The 17,956-nt window shown below is 46.8% G+C and overlaps 1 protein-coding gene across 2 annotated transcripts in view; it reads left to right on the plus strand.

Moving 5' to 3' along the window:
• MFAP3L (microfibril associated protein 3 like) overlaps window positions 1-16,404 on the plus strand; it is a 42,371-nt gene extending 25,967 nt beyond the window's left edge. For both annotated transcript variants that reach the window (XM_082612841.1, XM_082612840.1), the window contains exon 3: window positions 12,391-16,404. In XM_082612841.1, the coding sequence (XP_082468967.1) occupies window positions 12,391-13,319 (929 nt within the window). In that variant the 3' untranslated portion in view covers window positions 13,320-16,404. The remainder of the gene's footprint in view (window positions 1-12,390) is intronic.
• Window positions 16,405-17,956: the final 1,552 nt, after the last annotated feature.

Genomic DNA, 17,956 nt, shown 5'->3' on the forward strand with positions numbered 1-17,956 from the left:
CCGGGAGGATCCCACATGCCGCGGAGCAACTGGGCCCGTGAGCCATGGCCGCTGAGCCTGCGCATCCGGAGCCTGTGCTCTGCACGGGAGAGGCCGCGATGGTGGAAGGCCCACGCACCGCGAAGAAGAGTGGCCCCCGCTCGCCACAACTAGAGAAAGCCCTCGCAGAGGAACGAAGACCCAACACAGCAAAAATAAATTAATTAATTAATAAACTCCTACCCCCAACATCTTCTTTAAAGAAATAATAATAATAATAATTTGAGGGAAATTCTAAGAGCTTTTCATTGGGGCATGGTGTTAATTTTTAATGCTGAGCCATCCTCAGGACTGCTGGAAAGATTGGGGGTTTCGGCAGACATGGGTTTGGAGGAAAGTTGTAGTTACAGCGTCTTTGTGGTTGAGCTGTCACCTTTCTCATGATGCTTGGGTTCTGGGAGGACTTGGTGCTGCTGTTTCTGTCTAGCGGTCATTTGGTCGGAAGGTGTTGGCACCAGCGTTTGTCCTGATCTGTCATGTCAAGTCACAATAACCCGTGTGCCGTGGCCTTTCTTGGTGGCACGGGTTTTAACTCACCACGCGACGCCGCTGACCTGCTTCTCTAGTTGCTGGATGGTCCCCTGACCCAGTTTGGGCGACATGACCTTGTGCCGCCCTCAGTGCTTCCCCCTCCCCGTGCCTGGGCCCCGCAGTGACACAGTGATACGAGGTCAGCCGCCTTCCTCACCTGTGACCCCGGTGATGGCTTCGCCCAGAGGATGTTGGCCGTGAGGAAGGCTCTAGAACTGTGTCCCTGGGGAGAAAGATGCTGACAAGGAGATTTTTTTCACTACCTTGATTTTCTTACACTCACTGATATTTTCCCAGTCAATCTAGGCCTGCCTGATTTGAAGCGTTTCAAGAATTCTAGAAGTGGGTCACAGGCTCCATTCATCTTGCACTTTGGTCGATGCGAAAACCCAGCCTTGCAGTGTGCCTTCCCATCCTCCCAGCAACACACTGTATAATCAGGGCCCCCCTTCCTCTGGCAAGGTGGAAAAGTCATCTGTTTTTAAAAATTACTTCAATCCCTTTAAATTTAATTATGATTTAACCACGAGTGATTTTGTGCACTTAGACACTACCTGCATTCCCTTTTTCTGTGACTTCTCCGTCCGTCTCCTTTCCCTTTTTTTTTTCCTTTTGGGTTCTTTGTCTTGATTTATAGGAGTTCTTTATGTTTCGTAATTATTAAGCATTTGTCTATCAAATATTCCAGAATTTTGCTCACCTGCCTTGCTGCCCCCTCTGGCCGTGGATGTGCTTCCTCTCCCTCCTCCTCCTCTGCCTGCACCCCCGTCCCGCTCGGGACCGCACCCCCACTGAGCAGCATCCTTACCGTCCCCGCTACCCGCACAGGGCCCGCGCCACGTGCCCCGGGTTGGCTGCAAGTCTGCAGCCCTCTCGGGGCCCGCTGGTTTCTGCAGCCGGGGGTCATGTCTTACTCATCTTTGTAGCTGCATCTTCTGGCGGGGAGCCTGGTGACAGTGTATTCAGTAATGTTTGTTGACCGAATGCATGCACAAGATAAAAAATACCGCTGTCCTTCTAAAGACGTCGGCTTCGTCACATAGCGCAGCACTCAGTGTGGTTCAGCTACAAGCGAACCTCTGTTAGCATTTGTCGTTGCAAAGGTGATGCCCCAGTTCACATGGGGGAGATTTCCACATGGGCCTCTCGTGCCTGGAGTATCCGGGGAGACCGTGAAGGATGCCCGAGAGCCACACGGCCCGTCTCCTGGGGTGTCAGCCTCCAGCCGTGCATCAGGATCAGGACAGAGCAGGAGGATGGGATGGGGAAGGCCATCCCGAGGGGCAGCGGGGGACCTCCCATCCGAGCACAAGACGGGAGCTGGGGACTGCCCTCCCAAGTGTCAAGGAGGCGGTTTGTTGTTGTTGTTTTAAATATTTATTTATTTATTTACTTTTGGCTGTGTTGGGTCTTCGTTTCTGTGCGAGGGCTTTCTCTAGTTGCGGCGAGCGGGGGCCACTCTTCATCGCGGTGCGCGGGCCTCTTACTGTCGCGGCCTCTCTTGTTGGCGGAGCACAGGCTCCAGATGCGCAGGCTCAGTAGTTGTGGCTCACAGGCCTAGCTGCTCTGCGGCATGTGGGATCCTCCTAGACCAGGGCTCGAACCCATGTCCCCTGCATTAGCAGGAGGATTCTCAACCATTGCACCACCAGGGAAGGAAGCCCTGTTGTTTTTAATTTTCCTTTTTATGCAGCAGGTTCTTATTAGTTATCTATTTTAAACACATTAATGTATATATGTCAATCCCAATCTCCCAATTCATCCCACCACCACCACCCTCCCCCTGCGTTCCCCCCTTGGTGTCCACACATTTGTTCTCTACAGCTGTGTCTCTATTTCTGCCTTGCAAACCAGTTCATCTGTACCATTTTTCTAGATTCCACATATATGCGTTAACATACAATATTTGTTTTTTTCTTTCTGACTTATTTCACTTTGTATGACAGCCTCTAGGTCCGTCCACGGCTCTACAAATGACCCAATTTTGTTCCTTTCTATGGCTGAGTAATATTCCATTGTATATATATGTACCACTTCTTCTTTTATCCATTCGTCTGTCGAGGGACACTTAGGTTGCTTCCATGTCCTGGCTATTGTAAATAGAGCTGCAATGAACATTGTGGTACATGACTCTTCTTGAATTATGGTTTTCTCAGGGTATATGCCCAGGAGTGGGATTGCTGGGTCATATGGCAGTTCTATTTGTAGTTTTTTAAGGAACCTCCATACCGTTCTCCATAGTGGCTGTACCAATTCACATTCCCACCAGCAGTGCAAGAGTGTTCCCTTTTCTCCACACCCTCTCCAGCATTTATTGTTTGTAGACTTATTGATGATGGCCATTCTGACCGGTGTGAGGTGATACCTCATTGTAGTTTTGATTTGCATTTCTCTAATAATTAGTGATGTTGAGCAGCTTTTCATGTGCCTCTTGACCATCTGTATGTCTTCTTTGGAGAAATGTCTATTTAGGTCTTCTGCCCATTTTTGGATTGGGTTGTTTGTTTTTATAATATTGAGCTGCATGAGCTGTTCATATAGTTTGGAGATTAATCCTTTGTCCGTTGATTCGTTTGCAAATATTTTTTCCCATTCTGAGGGTTGTTTTTTCATCTTGTTTATGGTTTCCTTGGCTGTGCAAAGGCTTTTAAGTTTCATTAGGTCCCATTTGTTTACTTTTGTTTTTATTTCCATTACTCTAGGAGGTGGGTCAAAAAAGATCTTGCTGTGATTTATGTCAAAGAGTGTTCTTCCTATGTTTTCCTCTAAGAGTTTTATAGTGTCCAGTCTTACATTAGGTCTTTAATCCATTTTGAGTTTATTTTTGTGTATGGTGTTACGGAGTGTTCTAATTTCATTCTTTACTTGTAGCTGTCCAGTTTTCCCAGCACCACTTACTGAAGAGGCTGTCTTTTCTCCATTGTATAGTCTTGCCTCCTTTATCAAAGATAAGGTGACCATAGGTGTGTGGGATTATCTCTGGGCTTTCTATTCTGTTCCATTCATCTATATTTCTGTTTTTGTGCCAGTACCATACTGTCTTGATGACTGTAGCTTGTAGTATAGTGTGAAGTCTGGGAGCCTGATTCCTCTAGCTCCGTTTTTTCCCCTCAAGACCGCTTTGGCTATTTGGGGTCTTTTGTGTCTCCATACAAATTTTAAGATTTTTTGTTCAAGTCCTGTATAAATGCCATTGGTAATTTGATAGGGATTCCATTGAATCTGTAGGTTGCTTTGGGTAGTATACTCATTTTCACAATATTGATTCTTCCAATCCAAGAACATGGTATATCTCTCCATCTGTTTCTGTCATCTTTGATTTGTTTCTTCAGTGTCTTATAGTTTTCTGAGTACAGGTCTTTTACCTCCTTAGGTAGGTTTATTCCTAGGTATTTTATTCTTTTTGTTGCAGTGGTGAATGGGATTGTTTCTTAATTTCCCTTTCTGATCTTTCATTGTTAGTGTATAGGAATGCAAGAGATTTCTGTGCATTAATTTTGTATCCTGCAACTTTACCAAATTCATTTATTAGTGCTAGGACTTTTCTGGTGGCATCTTTAGGATTCTCTGTGTGTAGTATCATGTCATCTGCAAACAGTGACAGTTTTACTTCTTCTTTTCCAATTTGTATTCCTTCTATTTCTTTTTCTTCTCTGATTGCCGTGGCTAGGATTTCTAAACTATGTTGAATAATAGTGATGAGAGTGGACATCCTTGTCTTTTTCTTGATCTTAGAGGAAATGCTTTCAGTTTTTCACCGTTGAAATGATGTTGGCTGTGGGTTTGTCGTATATGGCCTTTATTATGTTGAGGTAGGTTCCCTCCACGCCCACTTTCTGGACAGTTTTTATCATAAGTGGGTGTTGAATTTTGTCACAAGCTTGTTCTGCATCTATTGAGATGATCATATAGTTTTTATTCTTAATTTGTTAATATGGTGTATCACATTGATTGATTTGCGTATATTGAAGAATCCTTGCATCTCTGGGATAAATCCCACTTGATCATGGTATATGATCCTTTTAATGTGTTGTTGGATTCTGTTTGCTAGTATTTTGTTGAGGATTTTTGCATCTATATTCATCAGTGATATTGGTCTGTAATTTTCTTTTTTTTTTTTTGTAGTATCTTTGTCCGGTTTTGGTATCAGGGTGATGGTGGCCTCACAGAATGAGTTTGGGAGTGTTCCTTCCTCCCCAATTTTTTGGAAGAGTTTGAGAAGAATGTGTGTTAGCTCTTCTCTAAATGTTTGATAGAATTCACCTGTGAAGCCATCTGGTCCTGGACTTTTGTTTGTTGGAAGATTTTTAATCAATTTCATTACTTGTGATTGGTCTGTTCATATTTCCTATTTATTCCTGGTTCAGTCTTAGAAGGTTATACCTTTCTAAGAATTTGTCCATTTCTTCCAGGTTGTCCCTTTTATTAGCATAGAGTTGCTTGTAGTAGTCTCTTAGGATGCTTTGTATTTCTGCGGTGTCTGTTGTAACTTCTCCTTTTTCATTTCTAATTTTATTGATTTGAGTCCTCTCCCTCTTTTTCTTGATGAGTCTGGCTAATGGTTTATCAATTTTGTTTATCTTCTCAAAGAACCAGCTTTTATTTTTATTGATCTTTGCTTTTGTTTTCTTTGTTTCTGTTTCATTTATTTCTGCTCTGATCTTTATGATTTCTTTCCTTCTACGAACTTTGGGTTTTGTTTGTTCTTCTTTCTCTATTTCCTTTAGGTGTAAGTTAAATTGTTTATTTGAGATGTTTGTTGTTTCTTAAGGTAGGATTGTATTGCTATAAACTTCCCTCTTAGAAACGCTTTTGCTGCATCCCATATGTTTTGGATTGTCCTGTTTTCACTGTCGTTTGTCTCTAGCTTTTTTTGATTTCTTCTTTGATTTCTTCAGTGATCTCTTGGTTATTTAGTAACGTATTGTTTAGCCTCTGTGTGTTTGTGTTTTTTACATTTTTTCACTGTAATTGATATCTAGTCTCATAGCGTTGTGGTCAGAAAAGATGCTTGATATGATTTCAGTTTTCTTAAATTTACTGAGGGTTGATTTGTGACCCAAGATGTGATCTGTCCTGGAGAATGTTCCATGCACACTTGAGAAGAAAGTGTAATCTGCTGTTTTTGGATGGAATGTCCTATAAATATCAATTAAATCTGTCGGGTCTATTGTGTCATTTAAAGCTTGTGTTTCCTTATTAATTTTCTGTCTGGATGATCTGTCCTTTGGTGTAAGTGAGGTGTTAAATCCCCCACTATTATTCTGTTACTGTTGATTTCCTCTTTTATAGCTGTTAACAGTTGCTTTATGTATTAAGGTGCTCCTATGTTGGGTGCATATATATTTATAATTGTTATATTTTCTTCTTGGATTGATCCCTTGATCATTATGTAGTGTCCTTCCTTGTCACTTGTAACATTCTTTATTTTAAAGTCTATTTTGTCTGATACCAATATTGCTACTCCAGCTTTCTTTTGTTTTCCATTTGCATGGAATATCTTTTTCCATCCCCTCACTTTCAGTCTGTATGTGTACCTAGGTCTGAAGGGGATCTCTTGTAGGCAGCATATATATGGGTCTTGTTTTTGTATCCATTCAGCGAGCCTGTGTCTTTTGGTTGGAGCATTTAATCCATTCATATTTAAGGTAATTATCAATATGTATTCTCTTAATTATTTTGGGTTTGTTTTTGTAGGTTCTTCTCTTGTGTTTCCCACTTAGAGAACTTCATTTAGCATTTGTTGTAGAGCTGGTTTGGTGGTGCTGAATTCTCTTAGCTCTTGTTTGTCTGTAAAGCTTTTGATTTCTCCGTTTTATCTGAATGGGACGCTTGCTGGGTAGAGTAATCTTGGTTGTAGTTCCTTCCCTTTCATCACCTTAAATATATCGTGCCACTCCCTTCTGGCTTATAGAGTTTCTGCTGAGAAATCAGCTGTTAACCTTATGGGACTTTCCTTGTATATTATTTGTCATTTTTCCTCTGTTGCTTTTAATAATTTTGCTTTGTCTTTAATTTTTGTCAATTTGATTACTATGTGTCTTGGCGTGTTTCTCCTTGGGTTTATCCTGCCTGGGGACTCTCTGCACTTCCTGGACTTGGATGGCTGTTTCCTTTCCCATGTTAGGGAAGTTTTCAACTATAATCTCTTCAAATACTTTCTCGGGTCCCCTCTCTCTCTCTCTTCTCCTTCTGGGACCCCTATAATGCAAATGTTAGTGCATTTAATGTTGTCCCAGAGGTCTCTTAGCCTGTCTTCATTTCTTTTCATTCTTTTTTCTTTATTATGTTCCACGACAGTGAATTCCACCATTCTGTCTTCCAGGTCACTTATCCATTCTTCTGCCTCATTTATTCTGCTATTGATTCCTTCTAGTGTATTTTTCATTTCAGTTACTGTATTATTCATCTCTGCTTGTTTGTTCTTTAATTCTTCTAGATGTTTGTTCCTTAATTCTTCTAGGTCTTTGTTAAAGGTTTCTGGCATCTTCTCAATCTTTGCCTCCATTCTTTTTCCAAGGTCCTGCATCATCTTCACTATCATTATTCTGAATTCTTTTTCAGGAAGGTTGCCTTTCTCCACTTCATTTAATTGTTTTTCTGGGGTTTTATCTTGTTCTTTCATCTGGTACTTAGCCCTCTGCCTTTTCATCTTGTCTATCTTTCTGTGAATGTGGTTTTCATTCCACAGGCTGCAGGGTTGTAGTTCTTGCTTCTGCTGTCTGCCCTCTGGTGGGTGAGGCTCTCTAAGAGGCTTGTGCAAGTTTCCTGATGGGAGGGACTGGTGGTGGGTAGGGCTGGGTGATGTTCTGGTGGGCAGAGCTCAGTAAAACTTTAATCTGCTTGTCTGCTGTTGAGTGGGGCTGGGTTCCTTCCCTGTTGGTTTTTTGGCCTGAGGTGACCCAACACTGGAGCCTACCCGGGCTCTTTGGTGGGGCTAATGGCGGACTCCAGGAGGGCTCACGCCAAGGAGTACTTCCCAGAACTTCTGTTGCTAGTGTCCTTGTCCTCACAGTGAGCCACAGCCGCCCCCCGCCTCTGCAGGAGACCCTCCAACACCAGCAGGTAGGTCTGGTGCAGTCTCCCCTGGGGTCACTGCTCCTTCGCCTGGGTCCCGATGCTCACACTACTTTGTGTGTGCCCTCCAAGAGTGGAGTCTCTGTTTCCCCCAGTCCTGTCGAAGTCCTGCAGTCGAATCCTGCCAGCCTTCAAAGTCTGATTCTCTAGGAATTTCCCCTTGCGTTGCCAGACCCCCAGGTTGGGAAGCCTGACGTGGGGCTCAGAACCTTCACTCCAGTGGGTGGACTTCTGTGGTATAAGTGTTCTCCAGTCTGTGAGTCACCCACCCAGCAGTTATGGGATTTGATTTTATTGTGATTGTGCCCCTCTTACCCTCTCAGTGTCGCTTCTCCTTTGTCTCTGGATGTGCGGTATCTTTCTTGGTGAGTTCCGGTGTCTTCCTGTCGATGACCGCTCAGCAGTTAGTTGTGATTCCGGTGCTCTCGCAAGAGGGAGTGAGAGCACGTCCTTCTAGTCAGCCATCTTGAACCAGTCTGTCAGGGAAACGTTTGACACAGAATCTTTGGTATTAGAATCAGAAAGTGATGGCTCAACATCTGCCTTTAAAAAAAAATAAACAAATCTTGTTAACTTATTTGGCTGCGCCGGGTCTTAGTTGTGGCATGTGGGATCTTAGTTGTGGCATGCAGGATCTCTTAGTTGCGGCATGCAGGATCTTTTAGTTGTGCATTTCCTCCAAAATCATTGCCTGTTGAAGTGACTCAGCATCAGCGGCTCACATTTTAGGTGTTTATTTGTGCTGAAGTGATGCAGCTTAGTGAGAATTCAGCACATGGTTGTGACATCCCTGCTCAACTCTAGTTTAAAATCATCCCTGGAGCAGCAGCACCAAGCTTCCCCGCCCCAGGTGGCTGGTTCTTCAGGTCCCTCTCACAGTCACTGTGGCCCTTTTTATTCCCTCGACCTCCTGATGGCTGAAGTCAGACCTTCCAGGCTGGGTCTCAGGACAAGGTATTTACAGACTAAGGAGAAAGGCAACATGTGGCCCGGGAATGTTCTCGAGACGATCCTAGTGGGGCGGCTGCCAGTGATTCTCCATGAGCCTGGGCCCCTACTGATGTGGGAGGACCCCCAGGGTGGGGTTCATAGTGTTCCGGGCTGCATACAGCAGGAGAACATGCAGAAATCTTTATTTCTCACTAATCGAAGGTCATGCTGAGGCTGAGAGGAAGTATTTAGAGTCTTAGTTCCTAGGAGGGAAGGAATGTATCAGCCTTTAAACAGGACGTGATACAGACATACATCACCTTTGAGGTCAGAATCTTCTGTCATCAGAGTGTGTGTGTGTGTGTGTGTGTGTGTGCGCGCGCGCGTGTTGGCTTCCCAAGACTCGCTTTGAGATCTGGCAAAAGAGTGTTTAGTCCAGGTCACACATTCACTTTACCTCGTTGTACCTGAGAAGCCTAAGCAGCATTAATATTACCTTAATCCATAAAGTAAATGTGATATGTGTTTTGCTTCAAGAGAAATACAGTGAAGGACTGAACCCTGAAGAGAGGGATATCTTGGTGTCCTTGTCGTGGACTCGAAACAGGGACTTGTTGGCAGAGAGATGGGTCTCAGTTATTTAACTATAGTGTCACAGCTCCTATTAGGGGTAATACCTGCCTGTTTCAGGATAATCATATGTGATTCATTGTTGTGGTTTATCGTTAGGCAAATATAGTCACTTCGCAGATTCATGGCTGGGCTTCGGGCTTCCAGAACAAACGAGGTTAATTATTGGATAAGGTAATGATAGATGTTAGTCCAAGGACCCACTGCCCTGGGCTGAGAAGCAGAATAGGTGCCAAACTAATAATTTATGCACTCTACATCTCACCGGTTTCCCCAGAACGAACCACAAGTGTCACCTAATTGTGTTTGATTCCAGACTGTGCCTGTTTTGACCGTGCGACAGGGAACTTCTGGAGTGTCTGAGTCGGTATCTGCTTTGAATCACTTGGGTCAAGGATAGATAAATATGCATCAATAGACGATTAAAAACATGCCTAGGGCTTCCCTGGTGGCGCAGTGGTTGAGAGTCCGCCTGCCGATGCGGGGGACGCAGGTTCGTGCCCCAGTCCGGGAAGATCCCAGATGCCGCGGAGCGGCTGGGCCCGTGAGCCATGGCCTCTGAGCCTGCGCGTCCGGAGCCTGCGCTCCGCAACAGGAGAGGCCACAACAGTGAGAGGCCCACGTACCGGAAAAAAAAAAAACATGCCTAAAGATAACTATAAAATCCAAGTTCAGAAACCCTTTGAATAGTCAGTAGAGGAAACTGTTGGCATCTTGTAACTGGCCTGCATTTCTACACTTCACTTTGTGTGTGTGTGTGTGTGTGTGTGTGTGTGTGTTACACGGGCCTCTCACTGTTGTGGCCTCCCCCGCTGTGGAGCACAGGCTCTGGACGCGCAGGCTCAGTGGCCATGGCTCACGGGCCCAGCCGCTCCGCGGCATGTGGGATCTTCCGGGACCAGGGCACGAACCCGTGTCCCCGGCATCGGCAGGCAGACTCTCAACCACTGCGCCACCAGGGAAGCCCTCTACACTTCACTTTTCTATCACAATTAGGTGCAGTTACTGCTGAGCGCCTTGCCTAGGTGTGGGGAGAGAGCTGTTTCTGTTACCGTCGGGTGCCTGCCTTCTGGGTTCAGCACTCCTTTCTGCCCTTCCTCCACACCCTGGTTCCCCCTACCCTGTCCTTGAATTTGTAGATAATTCCTCTGTGTCCTTGAATTTGTAGATAATAATTCCTTCACAGAGGGAGCGAGGGTGGGAGGTTAGGAGGTGGACAAATTGATCCTAACTGTTCCTCATACAAATCACCTCACCTTCACACCTTCTCCCTTCCTATTTTCTGTTGTTTTCCAACAATCAGTATGAGAAACTCCTGTAGGTAGAATCTGTAATTCTCTGGCACCCGGTACTTTCCACATCTATAATAAGCTTTCAAGCAACCGGAGTTATTTTTTTCTATGCCTGCTGTAGCGTGTGGTTTGATGAAACATGCACATTTTAAGAAAACTGATCGTTTCCCTTGCTCAACTTCTTCTCTATTTGGATAAATCTGCCACTGAAGTATCAAGTTTCATGTTCGGGAACGAACGGACAGGGTGGGAGGCTTGCCTCTGCCCATCTGGACGAGAGAAGGTTTCACAGGCCGGGCACTAGGTTGGTCTGTTCATACACGTTCACGAGAGATGGAAATTCGCTCGATTTCCCAAACCAGCGTTTCCTACTCTCGGGAAAGTACACTGGCTGAGTTACTAGAAGCAGGGTCCTTGGGGACACCAGGAACCGCTCTTCAGGAAGCAGAGGGATGTAACAGCATCTGCAAGGGGCTTCCTGCCAGGCTCCCCAGGGGCTGCAGGTCCCCGACGGCCCCCACGGCTCCGGCCAGCCTCCCGAAGGGTGGTCCTTGGCGCAGAGGACCTGGAAGAACGGGGGCCTCTGCTGTCCCGTCCCACAGTCCCTGGAGAACCCTGGTCACTTTGGTGCTCACAGATTTCTTCTTTTTGTAAAAAACCATTGCTTGTTGCTTTGGGGAACTATCAGACTTTAATTAGAATTAAGTTACTGCCAGAAGGGGATGAAACAAGCAGAAATACAAAGCGATAATACACCCTTAAAAGGAAACCACACGCAAAGTTGCCGCATCTCTCAGGAGAGGCCTCTGGCTTGCTTGGGGACGTGAGTGCTTTTACGCAGAGGGATCTTCCCGCTGCTCAGAGCTCCCCCGAGGCCGGGCCGGGACCCTTCTCTCTCTACAGGACAGTCTACGGAGGTGGAGGGTTTTCAGAAAGGCTCAGACCCAAGACCTGGAAGGCAAAAGCTAGGATCACGTTTCCCGGGGTCCTCTGACCTGCGGGTACACAGGCAGACTAAGGATTCATCCCTAGCAAAGATTAATTCAGATTAAGAACCGCATTCCCAGGACAACGATCCTTTCCAGGCCAGAGCGAGGTAGAATTCTTATCTATTACAACGCTTTTCAATGTGCATTCTCCAGTGTGTGAGGCCTGGTTTCAACCTGATGGGTCTACGATTTATTTGCAAAGCGAAACCAAATTGTTGCTTATTCGCACCCAGCCTCTGAATCTCCACAGCGTTAGCTTGTAACTGTAAGTGACATAGTTCATTGTAGCTTCTCAAAATTAATTATTCATGTTTCCATTAACCGAGGTCATACCAGGACTACTTCAATCTCAAATATGAGAAACCCAGGTGAACAATTACAATTTAATTGATTTACTCCAGTTTTTATGTTGATGCTAAAGTACTTTATCTTCTGAAAAGCATTAAAACTCTCCAATGAACATATATATTCTGTAGAGCCGTGCTCACAGGCAGGCTAGAAAATCAGATGCTACGTTAAGAAATTCTCTGGTAAGAGCAAGTATTTTCCATACTGTTTATGTTTCTAATTTTTCTCTAGGATGTGGAATCACACAGTATGATTTGGTATTAAGAGTACAGCCTCTTGGGCTCGAGTGCACGTCTAGCTCAACTGCTTCCAAACTGACGCCCTGGGGAGGTGGCTTAGTGGACCTAAGTGCCTCAGTTTCCCCATCCTGTAAAATGGGCTGGTGTTGTGAGCATTAGGCGAGCCAGCACTGTCACCGTCTGGCGAGGTCGGCGTCGGCCGTGGGCGCCGTCGGCACTGGCAGACGTGGTGGTGGGAGATGCGCTCGGCGACGTGCGGGGCAGTGGCTGCAGGGAGCGGAGGGCCCAGCTGACTCTGTCCTCTTCCTCCTGCAGGAAAGTGGCAGATGCACGACGGCCTCCTGAACATCACCAAGGTGTCCTTCACGGACCGAGGTCGATACACATGTGTGGCCGCCAACATCCACGGCACCGTGAACAACACAGTGACGCTGAGGGTGGTCTTCACGTCGGGGGACATGGGTGTGTACTACATGGTGGTGTGCCTGGTGGCCTTCGCCGTGGTGCTGGTCCTCAACATCACCCGCCTCTGCATGATGAGCAGCCACCTGAAGAAGACTGAGAAGGCCATCAACGAGTTCTTCCGTACGGAGGGCGCCGAGAAGCTGCAGAAGGCCTTCGAGATCGCCAAGCGCATCCCCATCATCACCTCGGCCAAGACGCTGGAGCTGGCCAAGGTCACGCAGTTCAAGACCATGGAGTTTGCCCGCTACATCGAGGAGCTGGCCCGCAGCGTGCCGCTGCCCCCGCTCATCATGAACTGCAGGACCATCGTGGAGGAGCTCATGGAGGTGGTGGGGCTGGAGGAGCAGGGCCAGAACTTCGTGCGCCACGCGCCTGAGGGCCAGGAGGCCACCAGCGGGGACGAGGTCTACACCATCCCCGACGCCCTGCAGCGGAGCGAGTCCCCCACCGCTGACTCAGACGCCTCGTCGCTGCACGAGCAGCCCCAGCAGATTGCCATCGAGGTGTCCGTGCACCCCCAGGCCCGGAGGGAGCCCACGGATGACCGGGACGGGGGGCCCCTCGAGGCCAGAGACGAGGAGGACACCGAGCCGTCAGCCGAGCACTCCCCCGAGTCCGCGGCGCCTTCCACCGAGGTCACATCCGCGGCGCTGACCTCCGAGGAGCCCACGCCTGTCGAGGTACCGGACCGTGTCCTGCCCCCGGGTCTCCTGGAAGCCACAGAGCCTGCCGGGACGTGCGACAGGAACACCCGCATCGTCTATGAAAGCCATGTCTAACAGCGCCCCCCCGAGAAGCTATGCACACCCCAAGAATCAGGGCCGCCCCCGCCCCACCCAGGGCCTGACACAGTCCACCCTCGCCGCTAAGCCTTACCGGAGACGCCTGTCCCGTAGGTAGGAGCCAGGCCCCTTCAGAAGGAAGCGCCTGTGTGCATGCTGTGTGCCCGGACCGCGCCCCGTGACAGAGGATGCAGGCAGCGGCAGGATGCAGAGCCGGCGACCTTGGGCAGGTGTCTGTGCGTGCGGCACGAATCTCAGAGGCTCTTCTCTGCCAGCTACCTTAATCGCTGATGCCCTTTTGGTGTGAGAGACCCTGAGGTCAAGAGCCCTATCCAGTGCACACTGCAGCGCTTTTCCTTTAAAAATTCTAGGTCTGCTACGAGAGCAGCTGCACGTCCGCGGGCCTGTTGCACTTTCTTCCCAGGTTTAACCCCCCTTCCCTGTTCCCCTGTAACCGCGTCGTCGTGACACCAATGCAAATCGTTCCTTCTGGTTTCGTCCCGTTTGCCACTTTGTCCTTATTTCTCTCCCCTGACCCCCTCAAACCCCCCGCCAGACTTTTACCTCAGAGGCTTTGGTGTCAGGGCTGATACCCACAAGTCATCTGTAATGTTCCAAAGCAGTTACCAGCCTCGTGATTTTTGTCATTTCCCAGGCCTGTCTCCATCCATCGCTTTTTTGTTTGTTTCCAATGAAGCTGCTGTTGTGAAACTGAGAAAAAAAAAACCCTTGCCCAGGATAGCACTTTAATAGCCAAGTAAACATGTGTTGCCTGTCCGATCCTGAGAGCCTTTAGGTGAGCTCAGCTGAGGTTGTAGGGAGACTGTAAACTTGAATTTACGCAGAACTGTCCATGAAAAGTGCTGTGTTTACGTTTAAGTAACGTCATCCTCCAAACACGGCTGCTGCTTGATCTGGAACGCATGTTGCTTCCAGAGACAGGCATCTGACGAATCCGTGTACGTGTAGAATGTGGGCCTCCCTCGAGGGCCGCCAGGGGCCGTCCTGTGACCCAAACACTTGGTTTGGGGCAGCGAGTGTGAGGGTCCGTGGAGTCGCCTAGCCAGGCCCACTTCTCTGAACTGCAGGGCTAACGTGTCCGTCCTTGAAGGGGAGAGTGAAAGGTTAGGGTGATGGCATCAAATTTCACGCCAGAATTCTTGAATTAATTTTGTCCCACAAGAAAGCAGTTGTATGGGTGGCAGAATGATGTTATAGAAACGACAAAACTAGTCACCCAAAGGCTAGCATCTCGTCTGACGGTGCCAGTCAGCACCGCAGGCTCTGGGCAGGTGGGGCCTCCGTTCCTTCCCTGGGAGAGGGCTCGAGCTCCATCTAGATGGTCCCCTCTCCCGCAGAATCACCTGGGCCTCCTCCACAATTACTCGAAAGATGTTTCACTTTCCTCTCTGGTTCCTCTAATCTTTTCTGCTGAAAGTTAGTATTGATGCAAATCAAGAGGATCGGTTTCAAAAACTCAAAACCCCAAATCCTTAGGGCAGCGTCTGCAGTTTAGATGTTATCGTGGGAAGAATGAGAGGTATTAGTTCATCTCCATTTATGAGCAGGGGAGCCATAACCCTGAAGTCGTCTTGAGGGTCACGGCCACATCATGGTTTCCGTGGAGGTTCCCCGGGCCACACGGATCGTGAGAGCAGACCTGATGTTTAGTCCTCACTCTCTCGCTATCGGGATAAGTGACCTTCGACACCCCCCTGGGTTTAATCTTTCTCATCTGACAAACATGGAGGTGGTACTTGATGGGCCCCCAGATCCCATCCGGCTCAGACATTTTAGAGTCTTACGGGAAGTTTGTGATGGCCCCCCTTGCAGGCGACGAGCCGTCTTGGGAGCAAACATGGGCACGTGAGGTTAGATAGCCTTGCTGCCGGCCTTCACAGCAAGAGCATCTGAATCTGTAGCTGAGGGCAGAGGGTTTGGCTTCAGGGGTTTCTCTATGTATAGATAACCGGTGTGACAGGTGGTCTGACAAGACTCAGAGTCGGATCCGAGTCCTCGTGGCCTCATATGACCCATTGCCATCACTTAGGAGTGTCTCGGGTGGTCACCTAAAAAGTGAGTAGTGAACAGTCCAGAGCAACCTTGACTGCCCACTTGCACTCTCTGGACGAGGGTTTTCTGTATTTGGGTTGCAGAAGCGTTTTATCTCCACCTCTTAGAGTTTTCCACTTGTCCTGGAGGCCAGCAGATTCTCACCATGGATCTGTACGCCCACAGCACCAGCAAGGACCCACACTCATTTTGTGACACTGCGTGGACTTTTTCCCGTTCTGTCCAGTTCTCCGTCCACCGAAACCCACGTGCACATTTCCACGTGGAACTTACTGGAAAAGGCATCTCTCCCATCTAGACACTGATTAGGGATAGAAAAGTTAAAAATGGGCAGATTTTTTATGAAGCACGGGCAGAAATGTGTGACCAAAGAATGTTTTCAGGTTGGTTTTAGCTTCTTTAGACTGGCGAGGTTAGATAGATTTTTCAAAACCTTTCCCCTCTTTAAGGCATCAGAAAGCTCTTGACAGAATAACAGCCAACCAAAGAGGAGGCTGGCTTACAACGAAGATTTCTCTGTCCAGAAAGACTACACTCTTCCTGTTCATCCTGTAGCTTCTTTACAGAATAGGAAAGCTCTCCTGCTAGAATATGGAACAGAGATGATCTCGTGACTTTTGGCTGATTTTTCAAAGATAAACTGTTCAGCTTCATAGAAATCCATAAAAGTATGGCTGCATGTGAGCGTGTGTGTGTGTGTATGCACACTTGCATACGTCAGGCTCATTTGGGCAGTTTTAACAGCTTAACACTAAATCCCAAGCCATGTCCTTTGGGTCTTAGGTCATTATTTTCAAAAGTAAGCAGCTTCTGGTTTCTGAGTCATCTGGTCATATCTCTAGTGATTTTTTTTCTTGAAGTTCTGAAAATGATTCAGATGTGTGTGCATATTTAATTCACTTAGATGATCTGTAAACATGGATGGTATTTATTCTAAATGGGAAAAAATTTTATACTGCAAATCTATGTAATTTATAATGGTTTTGTTTTATATATTATATTTTCATATTTTTAGGGCACATCTATTCTCATCTTTTTGTATATCATGCTTGACAAAAAGAAATAGTAATACTTGACTAAATCTCTAGGAACCAAATGTGACATCTATAATGTATAGAAATCGCTCTGCAAATAACGGAATGTCCTTACCCGTCCTGAGCATTATTGTGCTGTGTCATTACACCCAGAATGACTGCTGGTGAGCGTTTCTTTTTTCAAAACCAAGCCAAGGGCTTCCCTGGTGGCGCAGTGGTTGAGAGTCCGCCTGCCGATGCAGGTGACACGGGTTTGTGCCCTGGTCCGGGAAGATCCCACATGCCGTGGAGCGGCTGGGCCCTTGAGCCATGGCCGCTGAGCCTGCGCGTCCGGAGCCTGTGCTCCGCAACGGGAGAGGCCACGGCAGTGAGAGGCCCACGTACAGCAAAACAAAACAAAACAAAACAAAACAAAAAACCAAGGCAAAAGGCCTGGCCTCCCACACAGTGGAGTCTGGAATCCTTCCCTTCTTTATCTTTTTCATTGTGTGTTTCATTTTTAATTGTAGACATCCCAGTGTTGTTCAGACTTCCTTTGAAGGGCAAATGTGAGATAAGAAAGCAACTTGATGGAGAGACTTGGCTTGAAGGATGGCTGTGTAACTTATTCACTGGGCTGGTAGCATTTCTAATCTAATGTTTGGATTGTGCTTTATTGGTGATCTCAGAGCTGTTCGGCTGTTTAGCTCGTGAAGAAAATGTTAGGCAGAAAGAATGTTTGCAAGATTTGGACAGACAGCCTCTAAATGTAGTGCAACCAACACAAACCAGCTGAGCCATAGAAACCCCAGTCCCAGCCAGCGGACAAGCCGTTTCAAAAGGCAGATCAGACTCCTGTGTGTGCAGGTTGAATTTCAGTGTTGTCCCAGTGCTAAAACTCTTAAAGGGCAGCCCCTGTGGTTCTGTGAACAGGGGTTTCCTCCCAGTGTGTCAGTGGGTAAGAAAATGGAGCATTTACCTTATCTTTCAGATACTCTACTTTATACTCAGCGCAGTTCAGCGACTTCCCTGTACCTGTCTTCACGTACCCTTTTGGCAGTCCCTTTAGATCATAATCCTGGTTTCTGTTCTTGCTTTTTAAACTAATTCATTGGTACTCTTTAAATAGCCAGCAAATCTCATTGTGTATTCACACACGTGTTTTGAGCACCTGTTACCTTCACGGTATTAGTCATTTTTACATTCATCTATTCATTTAAAAATCCTTTAGTAGATAACAGAGTTCATCTTCCTAATGACTCTTAGGGTTAAACCAGTGATTAACAAGGTTTGAATTAAACAAATCAGTGGTGGGGAAAAAATAGAAAAAAACAATTGCTCCTTATGCTTTCTGAAGGACTGAGTGTCTGTTATACAAGAAAATGTTGTATGAGGGTGATAATGATCTTTAACTGAGATATTTTAGAAATGTCATTTTTAAGGGGACTAATGCTTAGACTGCCACAGTCGAAACTGAAGCTCACAGAGAATGTAAAAACAGAAAGGAAATCGTTCTAAGCATATCCTGGCATAAATTATTTTTATTTA

Source organism: Mesoplodon mirus (assembly GCF_964341445.2).
Source record: "Mesoplodon mirus genome assembly, chromosome: 1".
Taxonomy (NCBI): Eukaryota; Metazoa; Chordata; class Mammalia; order Artiodactyla; family Ziphiidae; genus Mesoplodon; species Mesoplodon mirus.